This window comes from Zosterops lateralis, assembly GCF_965231275.1.
Source record: "Zosterops lateralis genome assembly, chromosome: W".
Classification (NCBI taxonomy): domain Eukaryota; kingdom Metazoa; phylum Chordata; class Aves; order Passeriformes; family Zosteropidae; genus Zosterops; species Zosterops lateralis.
Genome location: NC_139801.1, coordinates 9233401 through 9256218, shown reverse-complemented (window position 1 = coordinate 9256218; position 22818 = coordinate 9233401). Strand labels below are relative to the sequence as shown.

Here is a 22818-nt window from a genome sequence, read left to right as displayed (position 1 = left end):
TTTGATTGTTAGATTATTTAATCTCCAGTTAGTTCTGATACTCAAAATTATCAGCTACCTGTGAAGATACTTTGGAGCTACAGCATCCAAGGCACACTAGATTTTTTCAGAAAAAAACTTTACCAGGACTTTGGGGAGGAAAGATCTCTGTGAGATTCTGTTTGCATACAGCTGTCCATCCCATTGGAAGTTGTGGATATCTGCAGTAGAACTGGTGACTAGATTGAGGTTTGGATTGCCAGTAGGAAATGTCTGACTTGTTCTCTGACATGGATATATGAGAATAATATGACTTTTACTCTATCAGAAGGGCATAATGATCTCAATTAATAGTTTTAGGAGTGATATTTGTATTATCTTAGGTGGAATTTCCCCTCCACCTCCTATTTTTTTTCTTCAACTAATTTCCAAAAGGAGGCTAAGCAGCCTCATTAGTGGGGTTTATACTTTTAGTCAAACATTAAGGTGCCAATTAAATCACCTATTCATGTCATATGAGGTTTGTACCTGTAACAGTCTTTATACCTAATTTTGCATTAACTATTGTATACTTGCTGAGTAGGTATAATCCGAAGATGAAAACCCAAAACTTAGTTGATAAAGTACGTGGTTCTGTGTCCATTGTTAAAGTTTAAAATCTGCCAGTGAGAAACATGAGGGGTTTATGTCTAGAAGTTACTGAACTAAATCTAATTAGGTTTTAAGTATTGAGTGCCCCTAATTTAGCAATATACAACATATAATAAAGTTTGAAATATTAATTTTTTCTCTCCCATTTGTTCTGTTCCCTGGCATAATTACTAAAACCTAGACTACCTTTGAAGTTGCATAATTAGTAGAGGTAGATGAATGTGGTGCTGAGTTTAGCCTCTGTGGTTAGCCTTTCAATTACAAAATGGGAAGAGGAGTATGAATACGAGGACACCAGTATACCAAATGGGATTGGAGTCCCTTGCAGAACAAGGACATTTCCTCCAGGACTGAATTTTTATCAGGTGAGGATGAGAGGAATATGCCTTCCTCTCTACTAAATGAGAATTTCATAACAACCTGATGGCTTTCAGAAAGAGCAGCTTCTTTTACTAGCTACAGCAGCTGCAGCCCCTGCAACTTGGCTGGAGAGTTTTCAAACAGGTTGTTTGAAGAAATGCTAGTTGTGCTGTATGTGACTAAGCTGCAGTTGTTGCACAATAGTCATAGTTCTATGGACCAAAATAGTTTGTTGTACAAAACTCTAACTGAACTATTTGAAATTGTCTAGTAAAATTTGATTTTCTTTAGAGAAATAGAATATTTAGCAAGTTAGAGGCTTGTTAGCTTTTATTCTTTGGCTTCATAAGCTCTAAACCATTAGAATCATAGAATAATTTAGGTTGGAAAGGACCTCTGAAGTTCCTCTGGTCTGATCCCAACTCAGAGCAAAATCAACCTGGATCAGGTTGTTGAAGGCTTTATCCTTATGAGTAACAATGATTTGCCACCATTTCCTTAAATCCGTATTTTTTTTCCTATTTCTGCTGGGCCACATTAACTTTGTTTTCAATATTACTCACTGGGCAAATATTCTACTTAATTAAACATCATATGAAACCTTTCTAGTTTTTCTTCTGTTATATTGATGTGTCCCTCATTTGTTCTATACTCTTACAACATGGGTCTTTAAAGAATTTTGGAAAATCTGAATTTTCCCCCACACATTCTTTACAGGTTGTGAAATTAATGCCAATACTTGATTTTCAGCAATGTGTATCTGTCTTTCTCCACAGTTCATATCCAGAGCTTTTATCTTTCACAGATCCATGTTGCTTTGCAATAGAGAAGAGAATGAGGCATTTTGAAGACAAAGTAAAGGATATCCCCTCATTAAGGGAGAGATGGTGGGGAGAGGGAGAATGTAATTATGAAACTTATCAGTGTATTTATGTCCACTAAGTAAAGAAAAAGTGGTTATCGTTTTTAGCTTGATTTTTCATTACAGTAGATATATTTAAATCTTTTTCACATTAAATAGTAGATCAGTTGAGAATTCTGATATCTTGTATGTTACCCTTATGTCTTGAATCACTAATTATGTCAGCTCTAGCAGTTCCCTCTTCAGGTTCCTGCTTGCTCTTCTGAGATCTCATGAGATACTTTTCACAATCTTTTGTACAGTATGAAAAGGGGAATTATTGGTACTGTGTTATTACTAGTTACATCACAAAGTATGTTGCTTCCTATGCTATTCCTCTCATATACTAGCATTGTAATTATCCAGGACAGCACTGACTTTAGAGACTGTTACGTACATTCATTTTTGAATGGACAAAATTAGTGGATTGCTCTTGATTGAATGCCAGGCACCCACCAAAGCCTCTCTCACCCTCCCCTCTGCAGCTGGACAGGGGAGAGAAAATATAACAAATGTTTATGAGTTGAGGAAAGGACCAGGAGATAACTCACCAAATACTGTCCATGAGCAAAACAGGCTTGAATTAGAAATATGAATTTAATTTATTACTAACAAAAATCAGAGCAGGATAATGAGAAGTAAAATAGGACCTTAAAAACACCTTCCCTCCCTTTCCCAGCTCTACCTTCTCCACCCCCATTGGAACAGGGAGACTGGAATGGGGGTTATGGTCAGTTCATCACCCATTGTTCCTGCCACTGCACTGGGAGAGGAGTCAGTCTTTCCCTTGCTCCAGCATGGAGTCCCATGGGAGACAGTTCTCCATGAACTTCTCCAATGTGAGTCCACCCCACAGGCAACAGCTCTCCCCAAACTGCTCCACCGTGGATCACTCTTAAACAGGGTCAGTCCTTCAGGCACAGCCTGGTCCAGTGTGGGACCCCATGGGGTCACAAGTCCTACCAGTAAACTCGTTCCAATGTGGACTCCTCTCTCTAGAGGTCCATAGGTCCCTACCAGGACTCTACTCCAGCACAGGCATCTCACAGGGTCACAGCCTCCTCTCAGGCATCTCCTGCTCTGGCATGGGCTCTTTCAGAAGCTGCAGATGGATCTCTGTATCCCTGTGGCCCTCCCTGGGCTGCAGGGGCACAGCTGCTTCACCGTGGTCTTCTTCATGGGCTGCAGGGGAATCTCAGCTCCAGTGCCTGGAGCACCTCCTGCCCCTCCTTCTGCACTGACCTTGGTGTCTGCAGAGTTTCACATATTCTCACTCCTCTCTCCTCTGGCCCCAATTACATCCCCGCAATAACTTTTTTTTCTTCTGAATTATGTTATCCCCGAGGCATCACTGCCATCTCTGATTGACCTAGCCTTGGCCAGTGGCAAGTCCATCATGGAGCTGGCTGGCATTGGCTTTGCCAGACATGGGGGAAGCTTCCAGCAGCCTCTCATAGAAGCTACCTCTGCAGTTCCCCCTGCTACCAAAACCTGGCCACACAAACCCAGTAGAGCAGCTTTCCGTTCCATCAGCAGGAGCATAAACATTGAAAAAGTATGCATTATTTCCTGCCTGTATTTTATACATGGGAACATTACACTGTATTGTATTTCTGTAATTTCTTTCCCTCCTGCATATTTTGGAGCACTTTTGCACTCTAGGTAAGCTCAAAGTATTTTGTTTCCAACTTTTAATTATTTTTTCTTCAGTTCATATAGCTATAGCACAGTTTATGTGTGCATCAGGAAAGGGTGTTGAGCCTCAGTTTGGTAATTTTATTCTTAGCAGGTATACTTATGTGTTAGTTTATTAGTTAATCTTAGTCAAGTTGGCAAACTAATTTCTTTTTAATCTGTCTTTTGATGTGTTTTGCTGGGAGACTTTAATCTCTATTAAAACATGTTACGTAGTTCTTGACTACTAGAGTTTTTTGATGCAGAGGTCTATATTTGCTAAAAATGTTTAAGTGAAATGTGTAATAAAGATCACTATCAAGTATGCAGAGCATCAGGATTTGCTCAAGACTAAGGGCTATATGGTTACTTCTGAAGATAGTAAATGTAACAACTTTATTTAAGGTTCTTTTTAAATAGCTGGTATATTTTTTCACTGCTATAGGATTCTTCCTTTGAAGATGAATATGATGGCTATCTGACTTTGGCAGAATATGTACAAGACTTTCTAAATCACCTCGCCGAGCAACCAGGTTGTTTTGAAACTGAAATAGAACAGTTTGCCGAAACAGTGAATGGCTGGGTCACTGTGGATGAAACTTTGCAAGAACTTGTTGAACTCATATATCAACAGGTAGCCTGTGTATTGTCTTAACATGGATGTTATGCCTCTGTTACCTAGTGTGCAAAATATGCATGCTAGTATTATTTGTTATATCATTGTGCCTACATAGTATTTTAATGGTTTGAATTTTTCTTTTTAGACTGAAATGTATAGGGAAAGATTTTTTTCAATAAACTGTCATGATAGCTCAAGTGAGATATACTTGGCTGGTTGATAAATTTCCCTAATTTACTCTGTTTCCTTTGTTGCATATTTGAATCTCTCAGGTCACATACTAGAGTTGAAATTACAGTAGTTCATTAAAGAAGTTATATTTGAATTGCTGGATTTGCATAGCAGAGACTGTCAGTTGTACATTTTTATTCTATCCTACAAAATATTCTTCATAATAGATATTTTTTGTTCTTTTGTATTTAAAAAAATATACCTACTTTGGGAAATGCTCTTTTTACTGACAGGCTTTGTTCTTCATTTGGTATTATAACTATTTCAGAACATCATAATTAGAAAAAAAGGAAAGCTAGTCTGCTGGTAACTAGATCTAGTCCCATTGATGGTCATGGAAACGAGGACAGAGACCTTGAGCTGAACTCTGTACTAATTGGGGAGCCATTGGAAAAAACAGCTTAAGCTGTGTTGCTTAGCAAATGAGCTGCTGCTACTGTCTTCTGGGCTTGCTGCAGAAAATGAAGTCACACTTATGCTTGCTTTTTGACATTAGATATCTCCCATTATCCTGAGTTGCTTTCAAATTCTACATTGAAGCATGTAAACTTTATGCACCTTCTAAGTGCAGATACTTGCAGATTTTTTTACTGTGAAATAATCTGGGGTATGTAGAACCGGCATGACTGTGACACATTGTGTAGTCTTAAGAACTGTAGAGTCTTAAGTTTCTTACTGTAATACAGAATTGATACACATTTAATTCAGAACAATTTAGTTAGATATTAAGATTACTTGTGCTGTGTTTGGCAGCATATTTTTTTCATCCTTTATTTGGACACATGGAGAAAAGTTGATAAAAGATGAAAATATTCCATATAACTTTATTTGAAGAAACTTCATAGATGTTTAATAAATTGACTCTTGGTTAATATAAGTATTTTAATGTTGCCTCTTTCTCTCCCCCTACTTAAACAAGTCCAATGTTAGGGTTGAATGTGCCTTTCTTAACTGAGAAGCATTGAGTGTTATCAGTCTGAAAGATAATTTTTCTGAAAAACAAAACTTAGCTCAGTGCAAACTGCTGTCCTAGTATCCGAAAGCACATGATTTCAGCTTCATTGCAGTGTTTGAGTGTCAGTCAACTATGCTTATTCTTCTATCTTGAGTCTCTGCTCAAGTATTTGTTTTTACTTGTCCTGGTTTATCTCAAAACTTCATTTAAATATGCTGAAGTGTGTTTATAAGCATCTGCATCAGTGATGTTTGAGCAGATCTACAGATGCTAGATTTGTGAAGGAAAAAAGGCTAAAATAAAAGAAACCAAAATACTGTACAATCTTCTCTTCATCTGGGTATCAGGTATCTTAGCCTGTCTGTAAGACTTAATTATATACTTCCCCTGTTCTTCCTAATCCATTTATGTCTTGACAGAGTGAAGTGCCAGTTAACTTGTTTTCCAAAAGTTGAACACTGACTTCATAGCTTAAGAGTCTTGACTATTGTGTAGTTAGTATGGCATACTGTTGCTGTTATAGCAAGTAAAATTTCTCAAGATATGTATTGGTAGGCTATTCTTCATGCTTAGATTTTGACTTTTTTGGAGTTGGAGATAAATTTGGATTGCAAAGCAACAATAATTCAGGGAAGACATCATTGTACTATAATGATTGGTTAGTAAGAGATTTATTTATTTATTTATTTATTTGTTTGTTTGTTTTTGTTTCTGTGTGCTATTCCAGGTCAGAATACCCCAAATGGCATTGTTTCAGTATTTGATGTAACCACAAATACAGACCAACTCATTGGGAAGATAATGGTTTAAAAAAATACAGATGACCTGTGTGGTGGTTTGTTTTGGTGGGATTTTGTTGGTTTGTTTTGTGTGTTTTGTGGTGGTTTTAGGGGTTTTTGTTTGTGGGTTGGGTTTTTTGTTTGTTTGTTTGTTTGTTTTTTACGTTGAAGTTGGTTTTGGGTTTGTTTTTGGTTTGTGTTTTTTTTTTTTTTTTTTTTTTTTTTTTTTTTCCCTTAGGAAAGAGAAGTGTAATTTAAGTGGCATATTTTGCCTTATAAAAAGGGGGCCCACCTCTTCTAGTCCAAGCAACTGATTGAACTAAAGCCCCAGAAGCTCGTTAGCTATTTCACATGCCTCTTACTGGAAACTAAAGTTGATTTTGCTTTCTTAATTACTTAAATTTGTTGTATCTTTCAAAGATATCTCAGTTCTTTCCAGCAGCGTAATGCACATATTACAGTTATGTTTAGTGTATATTTTCCTCTGCCTGTAGAAGGTAAGTAGCTATAATGCATTGACATGACAATGGCAAGATGCTTTTTCAAACATGTTAGAAGCAGAAGCATGCAAACATTTATAGCACTGCTAGATGTTAAAGGAGTGTTCAAAGATGATAAAGCCAAAGGAAAAGTTTGATGAATTCTTAGTATCCATGGGGTTTTTTTGGCAGAGCTGATCAAATTACTTAGACCAGAGCCTCTTTTCAATGAAGCTATATCTGAGAAATAATATCAAATTCAAGTCTTGTTAGAAGAGAGCACAAAACAAATGAGCAGTAATAAATTGCCAAAATAAGGGAATGTTCTGCTTTAAGTTCTAAGAGAGGTTGAATGTAAACATTAATGGATTCCAAATTACTTTTACCACCTCTTGGAATTTTCAAGTATCAGTTTCAAAGCAAAATATTTTTCAGACAGTGTATAACTTATGTTGTGGAATTTCGTTGCCACCACCTGTTTTTAGATTATAAAAGTGTAAATATTGAAAGTAACAGGTCTTGTTTTAGAAAAAAGGACTTATCAAGAACTATTAACTGTAATGATACAGTTTTAATATCTGAATCAGAAGTTTGATACTTTGCAGTTTGATGGAGCATGTACAGGAGATATTATTTATCTTTACTTACCATGTTTTTGTACTCTTTCCCTGAGCGTTCCTTATTGCCAAAAATAAAAATCTGAGATAAATAGCTCTTAGATGGAATGAAGGTGATATATTTATTTTAACACACTGTTTGATCCTTAAAAAAAGTCTTAATGTCCACTCTTGGGTTTGTTAGTTTGGTGTTTTTTTGTTTTGTTTTGTTTTTTATTAATGGTTTGAAAGTGACTTTCCGATACTCTTTGGTGTAGGTCACAATGGAGAAGTAGAATTGAGGACAAATGACACAATGCTGGTTATTTTCTTAAAGCTACAAAATCAGTATAATGAAATTCAAAGTGCTGAAATGCATATAGCAAAGAGTCTATGAGAGAAAAATTAACATGAGAAAGAGTAATTATTAATCTTCTGTTCTTCAATTGTCTAGTCAACTGTTGTTAAAGACAGATTTTCAAAAATTTCTTAAAGATATTTCCTGATAACCTAATCATGACTGCAATGAATAATTTATTTTTCCACTTTTATTTTGGAAGGCCACATCTGTCCCAAATTTTTCTTACATGGGAGCACGGTTGTGTAACTATCTATCTCACCATCTAACCATTAGTTCACAAAGTGGGAGCTTTCGACAGTTGTTACTTCAAAGGTCAGTATCAGTGTGTCATTTTAAGCCTGTTACTTTCTCAGGTTGTCTTCCTTTTTTGTATGTAACTCTTACCATAGTGTGCATATTTAAAATAGAAATCTAGATTGAGGATTATTAAAGCATAGGTACATACTAGATATCTAACACACATATTTTTAATTTTTTATATTTTTAATATGAAAAGAGGACTCCAAGTTCTGTTGGCTCCTTTCAGTTGAGTATATTGTACTGATACCAAGTTAGAGTAAATTCAAAAGGTAGTCAACTTTAAATGTATACTAAATGCATGTATATGTACTGTCTTTGTCCTTTAACTCTTGCCAGGGCTTATTTCATTGTGTTTTTTCTTTAATTACTTTTCTGGCTGGAGTTGCTGTGAAAAGTTTATTTGTTGGTTTGCTAACCAACTTTACACCTATGATGCATAAAATCCAGAAGGATAAATTTCTTCAATTTTCAGTTACTGCACAAATTTGGGGGATTAAGGTTTAATAATGATTAGACTTCACAGTTGACAAAAATGCAACATTTTTTAAATGGATGGATTTCCTTTTAAATCTTACTGTATGACACTTGAAGGAATAGTACACATTATTACTTCAAAATTCTTTAGAAATTAGTCTTTTTCTTTAAGGACTTTTGTCTTCCTAAGCTCCAGACTTGATTCTTAGTTTAAAAGTTTCACTTAGTCCACCTATGTTTAGGAGTAAAGGCATGATAAACTTAAAAGAACACAGTTGTTGAATACTAAAAAATTACCTCACTGCGATGTTATCTTAATCCTCACTGTTTGCATTTATATCTAAATTTTGCTTCTGTCACTTAAAATGTTAGGATAAAGAATTTATCCAATAAATGTAAAGGCATCTAAAACAATGTGGGCAGCACCCTGAAAGAGGGAAAACATCTTTCAGAGTACACCTATTTTATTTCTGTTGATGTTTTTCTGCCCATGTTAAACTTCCTGGACCCATATTCTAATATATAAACTGTGTAACTGTCTTAATTTTTGCATGTTGCAATTTGCCCTATTTCGTTTTGCTTTCTCAGATATCTCAGTGCTCATCTAGAAGAACAAAAATCTGCATTCCTTGTGAAGTCCTCTCACTTCCTTCACAAATCAGACTTCCTACTATTCAGCATTTAATAGTTCTAATGCAGTGAATAAGTTCTTAGCATTCTATTAAATAAGTAGCATGTTGAATATGTTGGGTTATCTATAGATGATATGATTTTTACTTTAATGTTTTCAGGTGCCAAACAGAGTATGAAAACAGAGATGAAGCTGCCAAAGGAGATGAGACAGCTCAAACACAATTTCATGCCTTTGTGTTATTCTTAGCTGAACTTTACCTTAACCTAGAGGTAAGAAGAAAGTTATATGTCATTCATATTCATTAATTTTTGTTGTGTTTAAATAAACACTAAAATGGAATATCGTTTTGTTGCCCGATCCCGAGAGAAAACACAAACCAACAGTGTCAGTTTATGCGGTGCTTTATTCGAGGGCCCTGGGGACCTGAGGACTAGCGTCCCAAGTCAGTGTCTCAAGTTGGTTACAAAAGATGCTCATCATTTATACCTTTGTTACAAGTCTTACTTCATCAGCCTATGTGCAGTCTCCGACGTACTTTACTTTAAACATTCACATTCATCTTCCAGGTAACCTTTCTAACGGCTATAAATTTTGCACGCTTGCTTTAGCTAAAATAAAGGTTAATTTTCTAAGCTTAACTCCCACCATAGAAAACATTTTATTGGTAACCATGTAATCATATTTCACAAGTAATTTGTATACCTATATGTACTACATGCTCTACTAAGTCCTTTAAACATTGTTCCTTGTATCTGCAGATTCTCAGGCCTCATTTCTCAGGTTTGGTTCCCATGGGCCTGTACCAGGAACCAACTCCTTAGCCTAACTACTGCTAACGGAGGCCTTATGGCAACAACTCCCCCCTTTTGAGCATTCTTCAACCAGTTGCAAGGATGCTCAATTCTCTTCTTCATGCAGCAGTCTCTATATAAGATGGTGGTGGAGTAATTCTTGTCATGACTTCATTTCGGGTCATGGCCTTCATGACTCTTCTCGTATGCATCCTTTCCTTAAAGATCATTCCTAAGAAACAACGATATGCTACAAAAATAATCACAACCAAGATTATAATCATTATTACATATTGAATAACAGAGGATATCCAACCAGAAACCTGGATCCCTAAAGAGCTAAATATTGCTCCGATCCAATTGTGTTCAGCATCTTCTTTGGTTTCCTGTATTTTAGACTCTATATCTTCCAATTGACTTATGTCTTTCTCTACTTCCTTTGTAACGTTTGGGATATGGATACAGCAATGATCTGTCCTGTCATATAAGTACCCGCATACACCATGTTCCTTTAATAACAACATATCCAATGCCATTCGATTCTGTATAGCCATCCTACTAGTTGCTTGTAGCTGCAAATTCAAATCCTTAAACCCCTTTTTAGTGGCTGATGCTAATCTCTCAGTTTGTCCCAAAAGCCGGTAGAGCATTTCCCTATTTCTATAGGTCGATATGGGAGCAAATAATGATTCTAACATCCAAACTAATTTGACCCCTCCTGATGGTTCATGCCACTCATCTTCTGGATTTATTCCCTCCGTGACCTCTCTTTTATTCCTCCTTCCTATGTCCAAATCTGTCAATCTTGATTGTTTCCAGAATGGGCATAATGTGGGCACTCCCAACGTTCTTTGGGTCACCAATCCATCTATAGGTATATGTGTGGTCCACATTCCATGTCCCATGACCCATACTAAATTCCCTGGACTCCTTATGGTAGTAGTTTTGCAATTCACCTCCTTTTGCCCTTTTAATTCTCCTTTTATAGAGTGGTTGTATCCTCTACATTCACATCCCCATTTCAGCAAAATCTTCACTGGTACCAGCCCTATCTGCTCTCCTGGTGTATCACACGTAATTACCCTTGTGCAATTCCATGACTCTACTTTCTCTGTCATTTTCCTATGACTTGTTTCTGCTGTCAGGACATGGGCATGTGTCTGGTTCTTTCCACCAGTCCATTGTATACACCATCCAATTTTCCCTAGATAACTATATGTTTCCAGCAAGCTTGGCCCCCAGATTGCTTGCCATGTAGTCCACTCTTCCTTGCCATCCTGGCAAACCACTTCATAGTAATATTTTGTAGTGGGCATTTTATGTGATTGTACCTCATCATATTCACACCATCCTACATTTTTGAATCGAACAATCGTGATAAATTTGGAATTGGTTAAGGCTTCACAATCCCCTCTGCTTCCAGGTGATGACCACTGTTTACGGAGAATTGTTGTTTTAACTGTCCACTCAGTACGATTATGCAACTTTTTCCTACATTCCTTTGTCCCATTTCTGGTGATCGGGGGCATTTCACTGATAGGAATAATTCCCCAGGGTATGGGATCCCCTGCTGCATGGGGTAAAGGTAGACAAGCAGTTATGGATGACACATTCTGAGTTTTTCCAAAGTCTCGTATCAGTCCTACTACCAGATTTTCCTGTTTAGAGTTTCTTGGTAACCCTACCTCATTATCTACCTGCCGAGTCACTCTCATCTCACCTAGGTACATCGTCGTTCTTGCATGTGCCCACCAATCATCCTGTGCTATCCAACACCAGTAAATGTCTTCATCTTTTCCTGGCTGCACATTTCTTACTATCAGGATAATTGATTCTCCTAATCTTCCTATCTGATACTTTCCTCCAAATGTTAAATTTTTCCCAAACCACCATCCATACTCGGAAAAATGCTGGCCTTCTTTAACTTCACAAGTAAGAATCACATCCTTCCCTTTGGTTACCTGGTATACTCCGTGTTGGGCCTTAATTTCAGAGCCTAAGTGGGCCCTTGCCTCCACCTTTCGTAACCCAAAATTCCCTTTCCCTCCACAAGACACTATGCACAGATATATACCTTCTGTCTCTCCTATCTTTGGATCAGTATAATTCAGCCACCCTTTCCCATAAGTTCCCAGAGTCCACCAACTTATATTCCCCAGCTGTCTTTCCCATTGCTGATGTTTATTCTGTTTCCACCATTTGACTTGGATATCCTGATAACATTTCTTTTCCAATTTGAAGGTACAATTTATTCTCAAAGGAGGTCCGTCCCACATATCCACCTGAGTTGAGACTGGAGTTACATTTACAGCTACAGTTTCTCCACTTATTTTCCCAGTATCCCATGGTAAAACCTTCAATTTGAAATTCCCATAATCAAAGCTTTCTCTTATCCAGACCACGCAACGATAAACGTCGCTGTCATTTATCGTGACATTGGATAGTTGCAGGGTGGTATTTCCTTTTTGCTCATCCTTATCCCAAACCATAGTTATACCTGTATGAATTTGTTCTGCCCCCTGTCTCCTCCACCTTACATTGACTTCTTCGGATCTAACTTTCTGGTTGTCCGTGAACAGACAGGTCATAGACACATTCATTCCTTCCATTATCACTATTTTGGGTTTGAATTCTGTAATAACTAAAAATTCATTGGTTAAAGGTAATAAACGGATCAGCAAGAACCCAACTGTCAGAATCAGATCTTGGGCTGGAACACCATTCGAGTGGGGGTTAACGGTTGAACTTCCCAATGGGTCGGCACCTTCTTGACTCGGGTGTAATGTATCCAATTGTCGATCCCCTCGACTTTTACTGCAGTGAAGGTGGTCATGATCACTTGTCGCGGGCCTTCCCATGTTTCTTTCAGGGGGTCTGTGTTCCAATTCTTCACATAGACCTGGTCTCCCGGCTGGATGTCATGGACAGGATTTTCCAGCGGCGGGGGGTCTGTTCCATTGCAGGGCTCCTTTTAGGGCAGTGACTTCCTTGTTCAGAGACAACACATAATTAAAGAGCACATCATTCCCTACTACATGAGGGTCTCCCTTTAATACTGTAGCATGATATGGTCTGCCATACAGTATCTCGTACGGACTTACTCCTATCCTCTCCCAGGGTTTAATCCTAATTCTTAATAAGGCTAATAGTAGGGCCTGAGGCCACTGGATTTTGGCCCCCTGACAGATTTTCTTAATCTGTCCTTTCAGGGTTTGATTCATCCTCTCTACTTGCCCGCTGGATTGAGGCCTCCATGGGGTATGCAAATTCCAAGTAACATCTAACAGTTGGGCGACTGTCTGTACCACTCCTACCACAAAATGAGGTCCCCTGTCAGAAGAGATCCCTAATGGAACCCCAAATCTCGGAATAATTTCTCTCATTAATGTTTTCACTACTTCTTTGGCCTGATTAGTTCTGCAAGGGAATGCCTCTGGCCATCCCGAGAATGTGCAGACATACACCAGCAGATACCTGTATCCTTGTGATCGGGGCAATTCTGAAAATCTATCTGCCAATAATCTCCTGGCTCTGCCCCTACCTGTAATTTCCCTAGTTGTATCTGCTTCCTCACTATTGGATTATTTTTAAGGCACACTGGGCACATGGCATTCACTCGTTTAGCCATTGTTAACATCTGGTTAGAGATAATTTCCCTCTTCAGAAATTTTACCAATACCTCTGCTCCCCAGTGGCATTTATTATACTCAGTTTCTAAAATCACCTTCATCAATTTGGTAGGGACCACTACTTGGCCACTCCCAGTCACATACCATCCCATTGCATTCTTCTGGGCCTGGACCAGCTGTGCCAATTTCTCATCCTCAGCGGAATAACTGGGTTTTTGTCCCATATAAGGTTGTGCCGGTCCTACCTTCGTTGGAATCAGCGCCATTTCAGTCCAGACCTCTCTGGCAGCTTTTCGTGCAATTAAATCAGCCAGCCGATTCCCTCGAAAAATCTTTCCCTCATCTCTCTGGTGTCCTTTCACATGCATCACAGCCACTTCCATTGGCTTATACACAGCTTCCAGTAGCAGCAGGATCTCATTCTGATGTCGAATGGATGTCCCCTGTGAACTTAACAGTCCTCTCTCTTTCCATAAAGCCCCATGTACGTGCAGAACTCCAAATGCATATTTTGAATCTGTCCATATGTTTACCTTTTTCCCACTGCTCAGGACCAGGGCTCTGGTTAATGCTATAATTTCAGCCTTCTGTGCAGATGTTCCTGGGGTGAGGGCCTTAGCTTCCACCACCTGCGTGAGGGTCACCACCGCATACCCGGCATACCTGGTTCCATTCTCTACAAAGCTGGATCCATCGGTATACAGTTCCCAGTCTGGCACCTCCAGGGGCACATCTCTCAGGTCCGGTCGGCTAGCGTATACCTGTTTGATGGTTTCCACACAGTCATGTGTTAATTCGCCCTCATTCTGCTCACTGCGGAGGAACTCTGCTGGATTGATGCAATTAGTCACTTTGAGCTCAACATCATCCTGTTCTCTGAGCAATGCATGGTATTGTAACAATCTGCTAGAGGACATCCAATGCCCCCCTTTTTGTTCCAAAACTGCCAGTACCATATGGGGCACAAACACCTCCATCTTTCTCCCCAGAGTCAATTTTCGGGCCTCCTGGATCAGTATTACCTTGGCTGATACTGCCTGCAAGCATGCTGGCCATCCTGCACTCACAGTGTCCAGTTGTTTAGAGAAATACCCAACAGGCCTCTTCCACAATTCGAGGGTTTGGGTTAGTACGCCCAGGGCTAGTCGCTGCCTCTCATTGACGTATAGCTGAAAGTCTTTATTTAAATCTGGTAGGCCGAGTGCAGGTGCCTCTTTCAAGACCCGTTTCAGATCTAGGAAGGCCTTCTCCTGTGGTTTGCTCCACTGCAGTTGAGACTCCTTTAAAGCCTCATAAAGGGGTTTAGCCATTCGCCCAAAATTTGGTATCCAGAGTCTACACCAACCCACCATTCCTAAAAAGGATCTTAGTTCTTGGTGGTTTCGGGGTGTGGGTATTGCACAGATAGCTTCAACTCTATTGATTCCCAATTTCCTAACCCCCTTTGAGATTTCACAGCCTAAGTATATCACACTCTCTTGGACTAATTGGGCCTTTTCCTTCGAAACCCGATATCCTCCTTGTCCCAGCATATTCAGCAGTTCTATGGTTAGGGTTAAACAGACCTCCCGTTGTTCTGTAGCCAAAAAGATGTCGTCCACATACTGGAGGAGAACGTAAGAGAAGGGTGATTCTCTTACCTGAGTCGTCTTCCATTCCTCCAGCTCTTTGGCTAATTGATTTCCAAAAATTGTAGGAGAATTCTTAAATCCTTGGGGAAGTCGTGTCCAAGTGAGCTGCCTTTCTCGTCCGGTATCCGGATTTTCCCATTCGAAGGCAAAATATTTCCTACTTTCTAATGCCAGTGGGATGCAGAAGAAGGCGTCTTTTAAATCGATAACTGTAAACCATTGGAATTTCTCTGACACAGATGTTAACAAAGTATACGGATTGGCCACCACCGGGTGAATGTCTTTGACAATGTTATTTATTGCCCTTCAATCCTGCACTAGTCTATACTTACCATTTGTATATTTCTTTCACTGATGCTAGCAATGTATAAGGATTAGCAACTACTAAATGAATGTCTTTTTAGTTATCTCATTTATGCCCCTTAAATCTTGTACAAGTCTATACTCACCATTAAATTTCTTTACTGGGAATATTGCAGTATTGTATTTTAATTCACATTCTTCTAGAATTTGGTACTTTAGGTATTTATCAATGGTCTTTACTATTCCCCGTCGTGTTTCTGCCTTGATAGGATATTGTTTAATTTGCATGGCACTTGCCTCTTCCTTCAATTCTACCTGTAGTGGCTGTGCCAATTTAGATTTCCTTAGTATATCCGTTTTCCACACAGAGGGAATCACTACTTCTTCTACTTTTTTTTTTTTTTTTTTTTTTTTTTTTAGGAATATTGGGAGTTGGTTTCTCTTTTACCGTTAAAATCTTTCCTGGTTTAGACTCGGGTATCCTCATTACAAGTTCACCATTCTCAAAAGTAATCTCTGCCTCTAGAGCTGCCAGAAAATCACATCCTAAAAGCAGAGCTGAACACCCAGGCATATATAAAAATTTATGTGTTAAAGTTTTATTTCCAAAGCTCAGATCTAGGGGTTGCAGGAATGGCCAGATCTCCTCCTTCCTTGTGGCTCCAATAATTACAGTCAATTTTTTTTCCCAATCTGCCCTTCTACATAATTTAATATGAAATATTTACAAGAAAAGTGACATCTTTCCCTTCTAAGCACAGAGTGGCCATCTGTTCCTTTGATTCTGGCTTCCCCTCACAAATCTATGACTCTGGCTATGCTATTCAACTGAGGCTGAACATACTGACTAAACCAGTTTGGGCACTCTCGTTTTCAATGTCCTTCTAATTTATTTATTCTTAATACTCCACAGCCTCTGCCAAAACCACTTCTATTACTGTCCCGACCGGTTCTGCCACCACGTCCTCGCCACCTCTAAAAGCTTGTCCAAACTTCTTAACTTTCCGCTTTCCAGTTCCTGTAACTTTTCCTAATGTCCTCCTGTGACTGGTCTAAAAAAAAATAAAGGCGAGCTGAATCTTTGCTTGCTCACTATCTATCTGAAGACCAGTATATTTCCTGGCTGCATTTGAGCTATCCTCTCCACTATCACTGCTTTCCGTTCTGTCCCTTCTGCATCTCCCTCCCCTTCATCCTTGCCCCACAGTCAAATCCTGATCGTTGTCAGGGATAGAAGCAATGGGCAACTCCAGCAGAGGAGGACTGGGGATAGGGGACAGGAGCCAATGACATAGGCGTAGGTGGGAGAGGAGGGTCGGTAGAGGGATAAATATGAGCAAGCGTCAGCAGGGGAGGGGGATAGCCAGGAGAAGCATTTTGGATAGGCGCAAGGAGGAGAGAGGAAACAGAATCAGGTGGGGTGAGAGTAAGTGGAGTAAAACTTAATGCTGAGGGAACGTTGGTAGGGGCAGTGGGTCCTACAAATAAATCAGCTTCCAAATCATCTCCTCCCTTTTTTCCCAAAACCAGGTGTTCTACACAACACTTATCTTGGACGCAAGCCAAACAATGATTATTTTCTAAGACCAGTGCTTGTATTCCACATTCCACTAACCATGCCGGTTTCTCTTTTAAATAAAAGAAAAGATCTATGTATGGCAATTCATCAAGTTTCGATTCTCGTTTACAATGTGTCATCAGTTGTGATATCAGTTCTGATTGTAAAGACCCATTTTCCGGCCATCTCTCGTTTGTTTTTGAGAGCATAAAACAAATCAAGATAAGGTATCTCATTCCATTTCTCATTATTCTGTAAGAAGCACATCAAGGGGGTTATAACATCAGGATTAACAGATCCATTCAAAGGCCACTCTGGGCCACCAGTTTCATATAGTGGCCACCGATGATTGCAATAATCAATCATTTTACTTTTATGTAACTCTTGGTGGAATCCTTCCTTTTTCCACCTTCCCAGTAAACATCCCAAGGGGGAATTCCCTGGGACCTTATCATTAGATTGTACCAAAGCCTTAAAGGTTTTAAACGGCATCATCTTTTACACCTTAAGTTGCTCACACACACACACACACACACACACACACACACACTAAATATAGATAGACTCAAGGACCAATACTAATATTAATACCAGTGTCAATACCAATACCAATCTTGCCACTTCTCGTCACCGCGAGGGGCAAGTGCCGATCCTGCGAGGCTTTCGCCTCGTCTGACGGTCGGCGCCTAGGCTTCCCAGACCATAGACGTCTTTTGCCCAACCCTGCGGGGATCGTGCCCCGTCTTATTAGGCAGGCACCCAAACCTAAAGAATAAAGCACCTTTCGGGCTTACCTTCCCACAGTTGTCCGTCAGGCGCGGGGTCGGGCGCGGGTCGATGACTCCCCAGAAATCACCTGGTGCCGGCGTGGAGTTAATCAGCTCGCGAACCGCCCCAGCCACCTCCGGAGTCCTGCCGCGGTCGCCAGAAAACTGCTGCCCGTTCCCGAGAGAAAACACAAACCAACAGAGTGTCAGTTTATGCGGTGCTTTATTCGAGGGCCCTGGGGACCTGAGGACTAGCGTCTCAAAGTCAGTGTCCCGAGTTGGTTACAAAAGATGCTCATCTTTTATACCTTTGTTACAAGTCTTACTTCATCAGCTTATGTGCAGTCTCCTACGTACTTTACTTTAAACATTCACATTCATCTTCCAGGTAACCTTTCTAACGGCTATAAATTTTGCACGCTTGCTTTAGCTAAAATAAAGGTTAATTTTCTAAGCTTAACTCCCACCATAGAAAACATTTTATTGGTAACCATGTAATCATATTTCACAAGTAATTTGTATACCTATATGTACTACATGCTCTACTAAGTCCTTTAAACGTTGTTCCTTACATCAGCAGATTCTCAGGCCTCATTTCTCAGGTTTGGTTCCCATGGGCCTGCACAGGAACCAACTCCTTAGCCTAACTACTGCTAACGGAGGCCTTATGGCAACAGTTTGAGGTGTGAGTTGAGTTTGTTTTTTTAAAGGGAAAGAAGAATAAAGTAAAAGAACTTTAAAACAGTTTAATTATAATGTGTGTCCAAGAAACAGATAAACGAAAAAGGATAAGATCATCAGAAGAGTAATATATAAAGATTTAATAAAAGGTGTAAGAATACATAAAAAGAACCAGCCATAAACCATCTTTGGAATGAAGCTTTTGGTATTTTCTTTTGTCTAGTAAACCCACCAGATTACTACACTTAACACAGAAAATGTTACAACCTAGCAGAAGCAGATAGGTATCGATAACCCATGTAATTCCATATTCAGCCACTAATAGGAGCTATTATCAAATGCTTGAGGAAGGCATGGGAATCTTCAAAATGAACAATAAAAATGCAGACCTTGAAAGATATTTCTTCTGAAGATTGAGTCCTTGTCTTATGCATTAAGCATGAAAATTTGTATTTAGATCAGGTTTTTTGTTTCTGATATGTACAAAAAAAATGTATGTACACATAAGAATTCTTTGACTCTTATACCCATGAGTACAGTAAGTTCACTGACTATTGTAGTGTCCTTAAAATATATTTTTTACTGAATTATTTCAAAGGTTTGATTTAAGAAGGCACTACTAAAATGTTCTCCTGACATGAGGAAAGAAAACTCTGATTTCCATTTCTATTCATAAGTGGGCCTTGAAATCTAATTTTCACTTACTAGAAGTAAAAAGGAAGCTTTCCAAAGATTTAGGGGAGGGGAAGTTGCCCAGTTTGTAGTACCATTTATTTTTAAAGCATTTCTTCCTAATTTTTAAATATATAAAGAATGCCTTCTAGAAGTAAGGTACTCTACAGCTGCAGAGAATGCATAAGGTAGGATGGGAAAAGAACATGGGATTCTGAAAATCTGGGATGATGTGGATCACTTGCCAGACATTTTGCAGCTTTTCTTAGCAATTTATTAGCAAAGAAAAAGTGCTAGGCAGGCATTGTTATGTATATGTCAGAATTGCAAGGATACGACTCTATATTCTAGACATAGTTATGGTATTTGACATGTTCTTTCAACTGAGGAGCTCAACTATATTAATCACAAACCAAATCGTACAGCATCTGAGAGAGAAAATGTGACTAAATTAATTTCTAAAACTTAAGTCTTTTAAATGTAGTTTGGTTTTGGTTTTTTAAAATATATTTTGCAGATTAAAGGAAAAAAGGGACAGGTCACACGAGCAGAAATTCTTCAGGAAGGCCTTTGGGAATTACTAAATGTGCTCTTCTCTAACCCTGTGGATAATAATTTGATGTGTGCGGTGAAACTGCTGAAGGTGAGACAGTAGTTTTAAAAAAAGAAAAAGAAAAAAAGTTGTTTTTTGTTTTTTTTTTTAATATATCATCATAATCCTGAATGAAGAGGGAAGCTCCAAGTAGCTACAAATGTTGAAGTGTATCTGTAGCTAAACTGGGCTACCTCATGAAACACTGGATTCACTACTGAAGCAGTAGATGTCTCCTGTTGTCCTTTCCCTTTAATATAGTGGTAGATACAGGCTTTTCACCTATTTGCTTTGCAGCATATTTATTTTTAATTAAGCCTTCTTAGAGTTGTTATCTAATTACCTAGGATCAATGTAGGACTGCAGTAGAAAACTGGGAATGTGAAACAAGTGCTTGCTTTTATCTTTGCATTTTATTCCTTTGTATCATCAGACACCATTCCAAGCATTTTTAGATCATATAGAATTTATGCTGAGTAGATTAGGAACTGCTGTTAAGTTTGATCATAGTGGCAATTTTTTTTTTTTTGTAGCTTAACTCTTATCTCCTACTGTGCATTTATTGGACAATGAATTAAGTACCTGTTCTTAACAGAAAAGGCTTTCATCCATAGCACTTCTGGACTGTCTGCTGCTAATGCTCTCTCAGCAACAGCTTCAGTCTCACAGATTTTATGTATTAAAACTCAAGTTGGCTTGGTCAGATAATCCTTGGCTCCTCTTTATACATACCTAGGTGAAAATCTGTGGCATATCTGATTCTAGGTATGTTGACTGAAGTCTTTCTAAAGCTTACTAGCCTATTATTATTAGGTAAGCCTGTGGCATCATCTGCAAAATATGATCTCTTTTTTAATAGCATGTATTTAAAGTGATTAAGATCTGACAAATGCTGTTAGTTCTTTCAGCAGGATTCAGAATGTTGCAATATTTTTGTGTCAATGTGACACAAGTAACAGTATGGTCAAATGCAATCTCCATGTCCCACTGATACACAATCTCAGAAAGATGATGAAATGTAATGCTTTTTTACAAGAAATCACTGCAATATTAAAAAATGCATTTTGTTGTAATGTGACTGTTTCTCAGTGTAATTAAATCACTGAAGAGTTGTTTCAAAATCACATTTCAAGACTGAAATGAGGGAAGTGGCTGTGAAATTCTAGGCAACATTGGACATAGTTACCATACTGTCTGTAGTCTAAAATAAACTATTTATGTGTTCATTAATCCATTCAACAAAAAGATGTCGGAGATTGGGACCTTCAACCCTCAGGTAATCACATAATGCATCTAAACACTATGGATTGTTAATGAAACTCTTCTGTCAACAGTTTCCTTAACTTTTATAATTCACTTTAAAAGAGAAAAAAAATACTAAGCAAAAAAAATCCCCAATAAAACCTAATACCTTGTCTTTAGTTGACAGGCTCAGTTTTAGAAGATGCCTGGAAAGAAAAAGGAAAGAATGATATGGAGGAAATGATTCAGAGAATTGAAAATGTTGTGTTGGATGCAAACTGTAGCAGGTGAGAAGATAAATTTATTTGCAGTATTTTGCTTTTATATTAAACAGAACATCTTAAAAATCTTCAAAAATAATGACTGTGTCCAAAATATCTCCTTAAAAACTTTCATTTACAAAAGGTAAGGTGATATGTTGGTCACTTTCATGTAGAAATTGTGGGAGGAGTGGTTCTTTCAGTTTTGGTTTTGTTGTTTTTTATCTTTTACTAGAGATTAATATTCCACTTAATGAAATGGTTGTGTATCCTTGTTTTCTGTTTGTGTTTTCTGTTTGTATGGTTTAAGTCCTTCCTCTCCCCCACGAGCCCACCATATGCTCAATTATTGTTTTGCACAAATCATTCTAACTTTTGTGCTGCTTTTTTTTATTTCAGAGATGTGAAACATATGCTTCTGAAAGTAGTCGAACTGCGATCAAGTAACTGGGGTAGAGTTCATGAAACTTCTCCATATACAAAAGCTAGTCCTGAAAATGACCCTAACTATTTTATGGTAAGAAGGTGCTGATATTTCAGTTCCTTAGTTTAATATGAATTTGATTTATAGACAATCACATTGCTAAAAGCTACAAACATCTGTCTCTGAACTCATATAATGTACTGTATAACTTTATTCTTAGAATGAACCAACATTTTACACTTCTGATGGTGTTCCTTTCACTGCAGCAGATCCGGGTATGTCCCCTGTTTGTCCCCTGTTTTCTCAATCTTTAAAAAGTTGCAATTATGTCCTGTTGAAGTTCATAAAAAGTTGTTCTTAAAATATCTGAAACTCATACAACTTAACAGACAAAATTATAGCTGAACTCCTGGCTTTGTGTAACATGCCTTATTCTGTGTTAAGAGAAGGAAAATGTTTGAAATGGAGAATGTGCAGTTGAGTTCATATAGTTCAGAAGAATTTGTGCCCTAGTCCTCAGCACTTGGTTTCCACAGGTCTTCTTTTGATTTTCCATTGTTAGTAGCAAAAGGGTTTGTTTCTTTGTTTCCTATAATCTGAACACAAGATGGCACAACATCATTTGAGGTAAAAATAACTGTGACTACTTTTGTTTCTTTGGGAAGTTAGGTATCATTCTTGGAGTTTGATTCATGTCCTGAGAAAACACTGTAGTGGGAGTTTTTGTGATAATGTTTCATGCTGTTTATGGTTTCATTAAATAGGCTATTTTCAAACTGTATAGATGTACATTAATTTAGAGGACTAATATATTACTGGGTCTCATTTTTACTATGGCAGATTACCAAGAAAAATACCAAGAACTGCTTGAAAGAGAGTATTTGTTTCCAGATTATGAAGAAAATGGCATGGCTTTATCAGGAGCTGGAGATCAGTATGTTTTCTTTTTGAGTGATAGTTGTTGTGGGGTGGTTTTGGGTTTTTTTTAAACACTAGTTATTTTTACTGCAAATTTAGGAATCCAATCTTGTAAAAAATGAAATTAATAATTATTATTTAGTTTTACAATGGAAATTATGTGCTTGTTCAGGTGTAAGTTGGTTTGTAATCACACAAGTTTGAAACATTTTATATTTATTCAACTGAGCAGGGCAATTAAACTTCATATATTTTTGCACATGTGCAAACATACTCTCTTCTGTATTTTAGAAAAAAAATTGCAAGCAAAATGATGCATCATACTGTCAGGTGTTGGTAGTAAGACAACCTGAATTC

At 38.2% G+C, this 22818-nt stretch overlaps 1 protein-coding gene across 7 annotated transcripts in view; it reads left to right on the top strand.

Moving 5' to 3' along the window:
* Nucleotides 1–22818, top strand: part of LOC310922228 (polyadenylate-binding protein-interacting protein 1-like) — a 30111-nt gene that overhangs the window by 5003 nt on the left and 2290 nt on the right. For 4 of the 7 annotated variants that reach the window (XM_083882679.1, XM_083882676.1, XM_083882681.1 and 1 more), the window contains exons 3-10: nt 4011–4199; nt 7785–7897; nt 9151–9262; nt 19543–19668; nt 21040–21146; nt 21519–21636; nt 21764–21818; nt 22384–22477. In XM_083882679.1, the coding sequence (XP_083738805.1) occupies nt 4011–4199; nt 7785–7897; nt 9151–9262; nt 19543–19668; nt 21040–21146; nt 21519–21636; nt 21764–21818; nt 22384–22477 (914 nt within the window). Of the gene's footprint in view, nt 1–625; nt 996–4010; nt 4200–7784; nt 7898–9150; nt 9263–19542; nt 19669–21039; nt 21147–21518; nt 21645–21763; nt 21819–22383; nt 22478–22818 lie in introns of those variants that run through there. The other 3 variants (XM_083882682.1, XM_083882678.1, XM_083882680.1) reach the window with 3 other exon arrangements.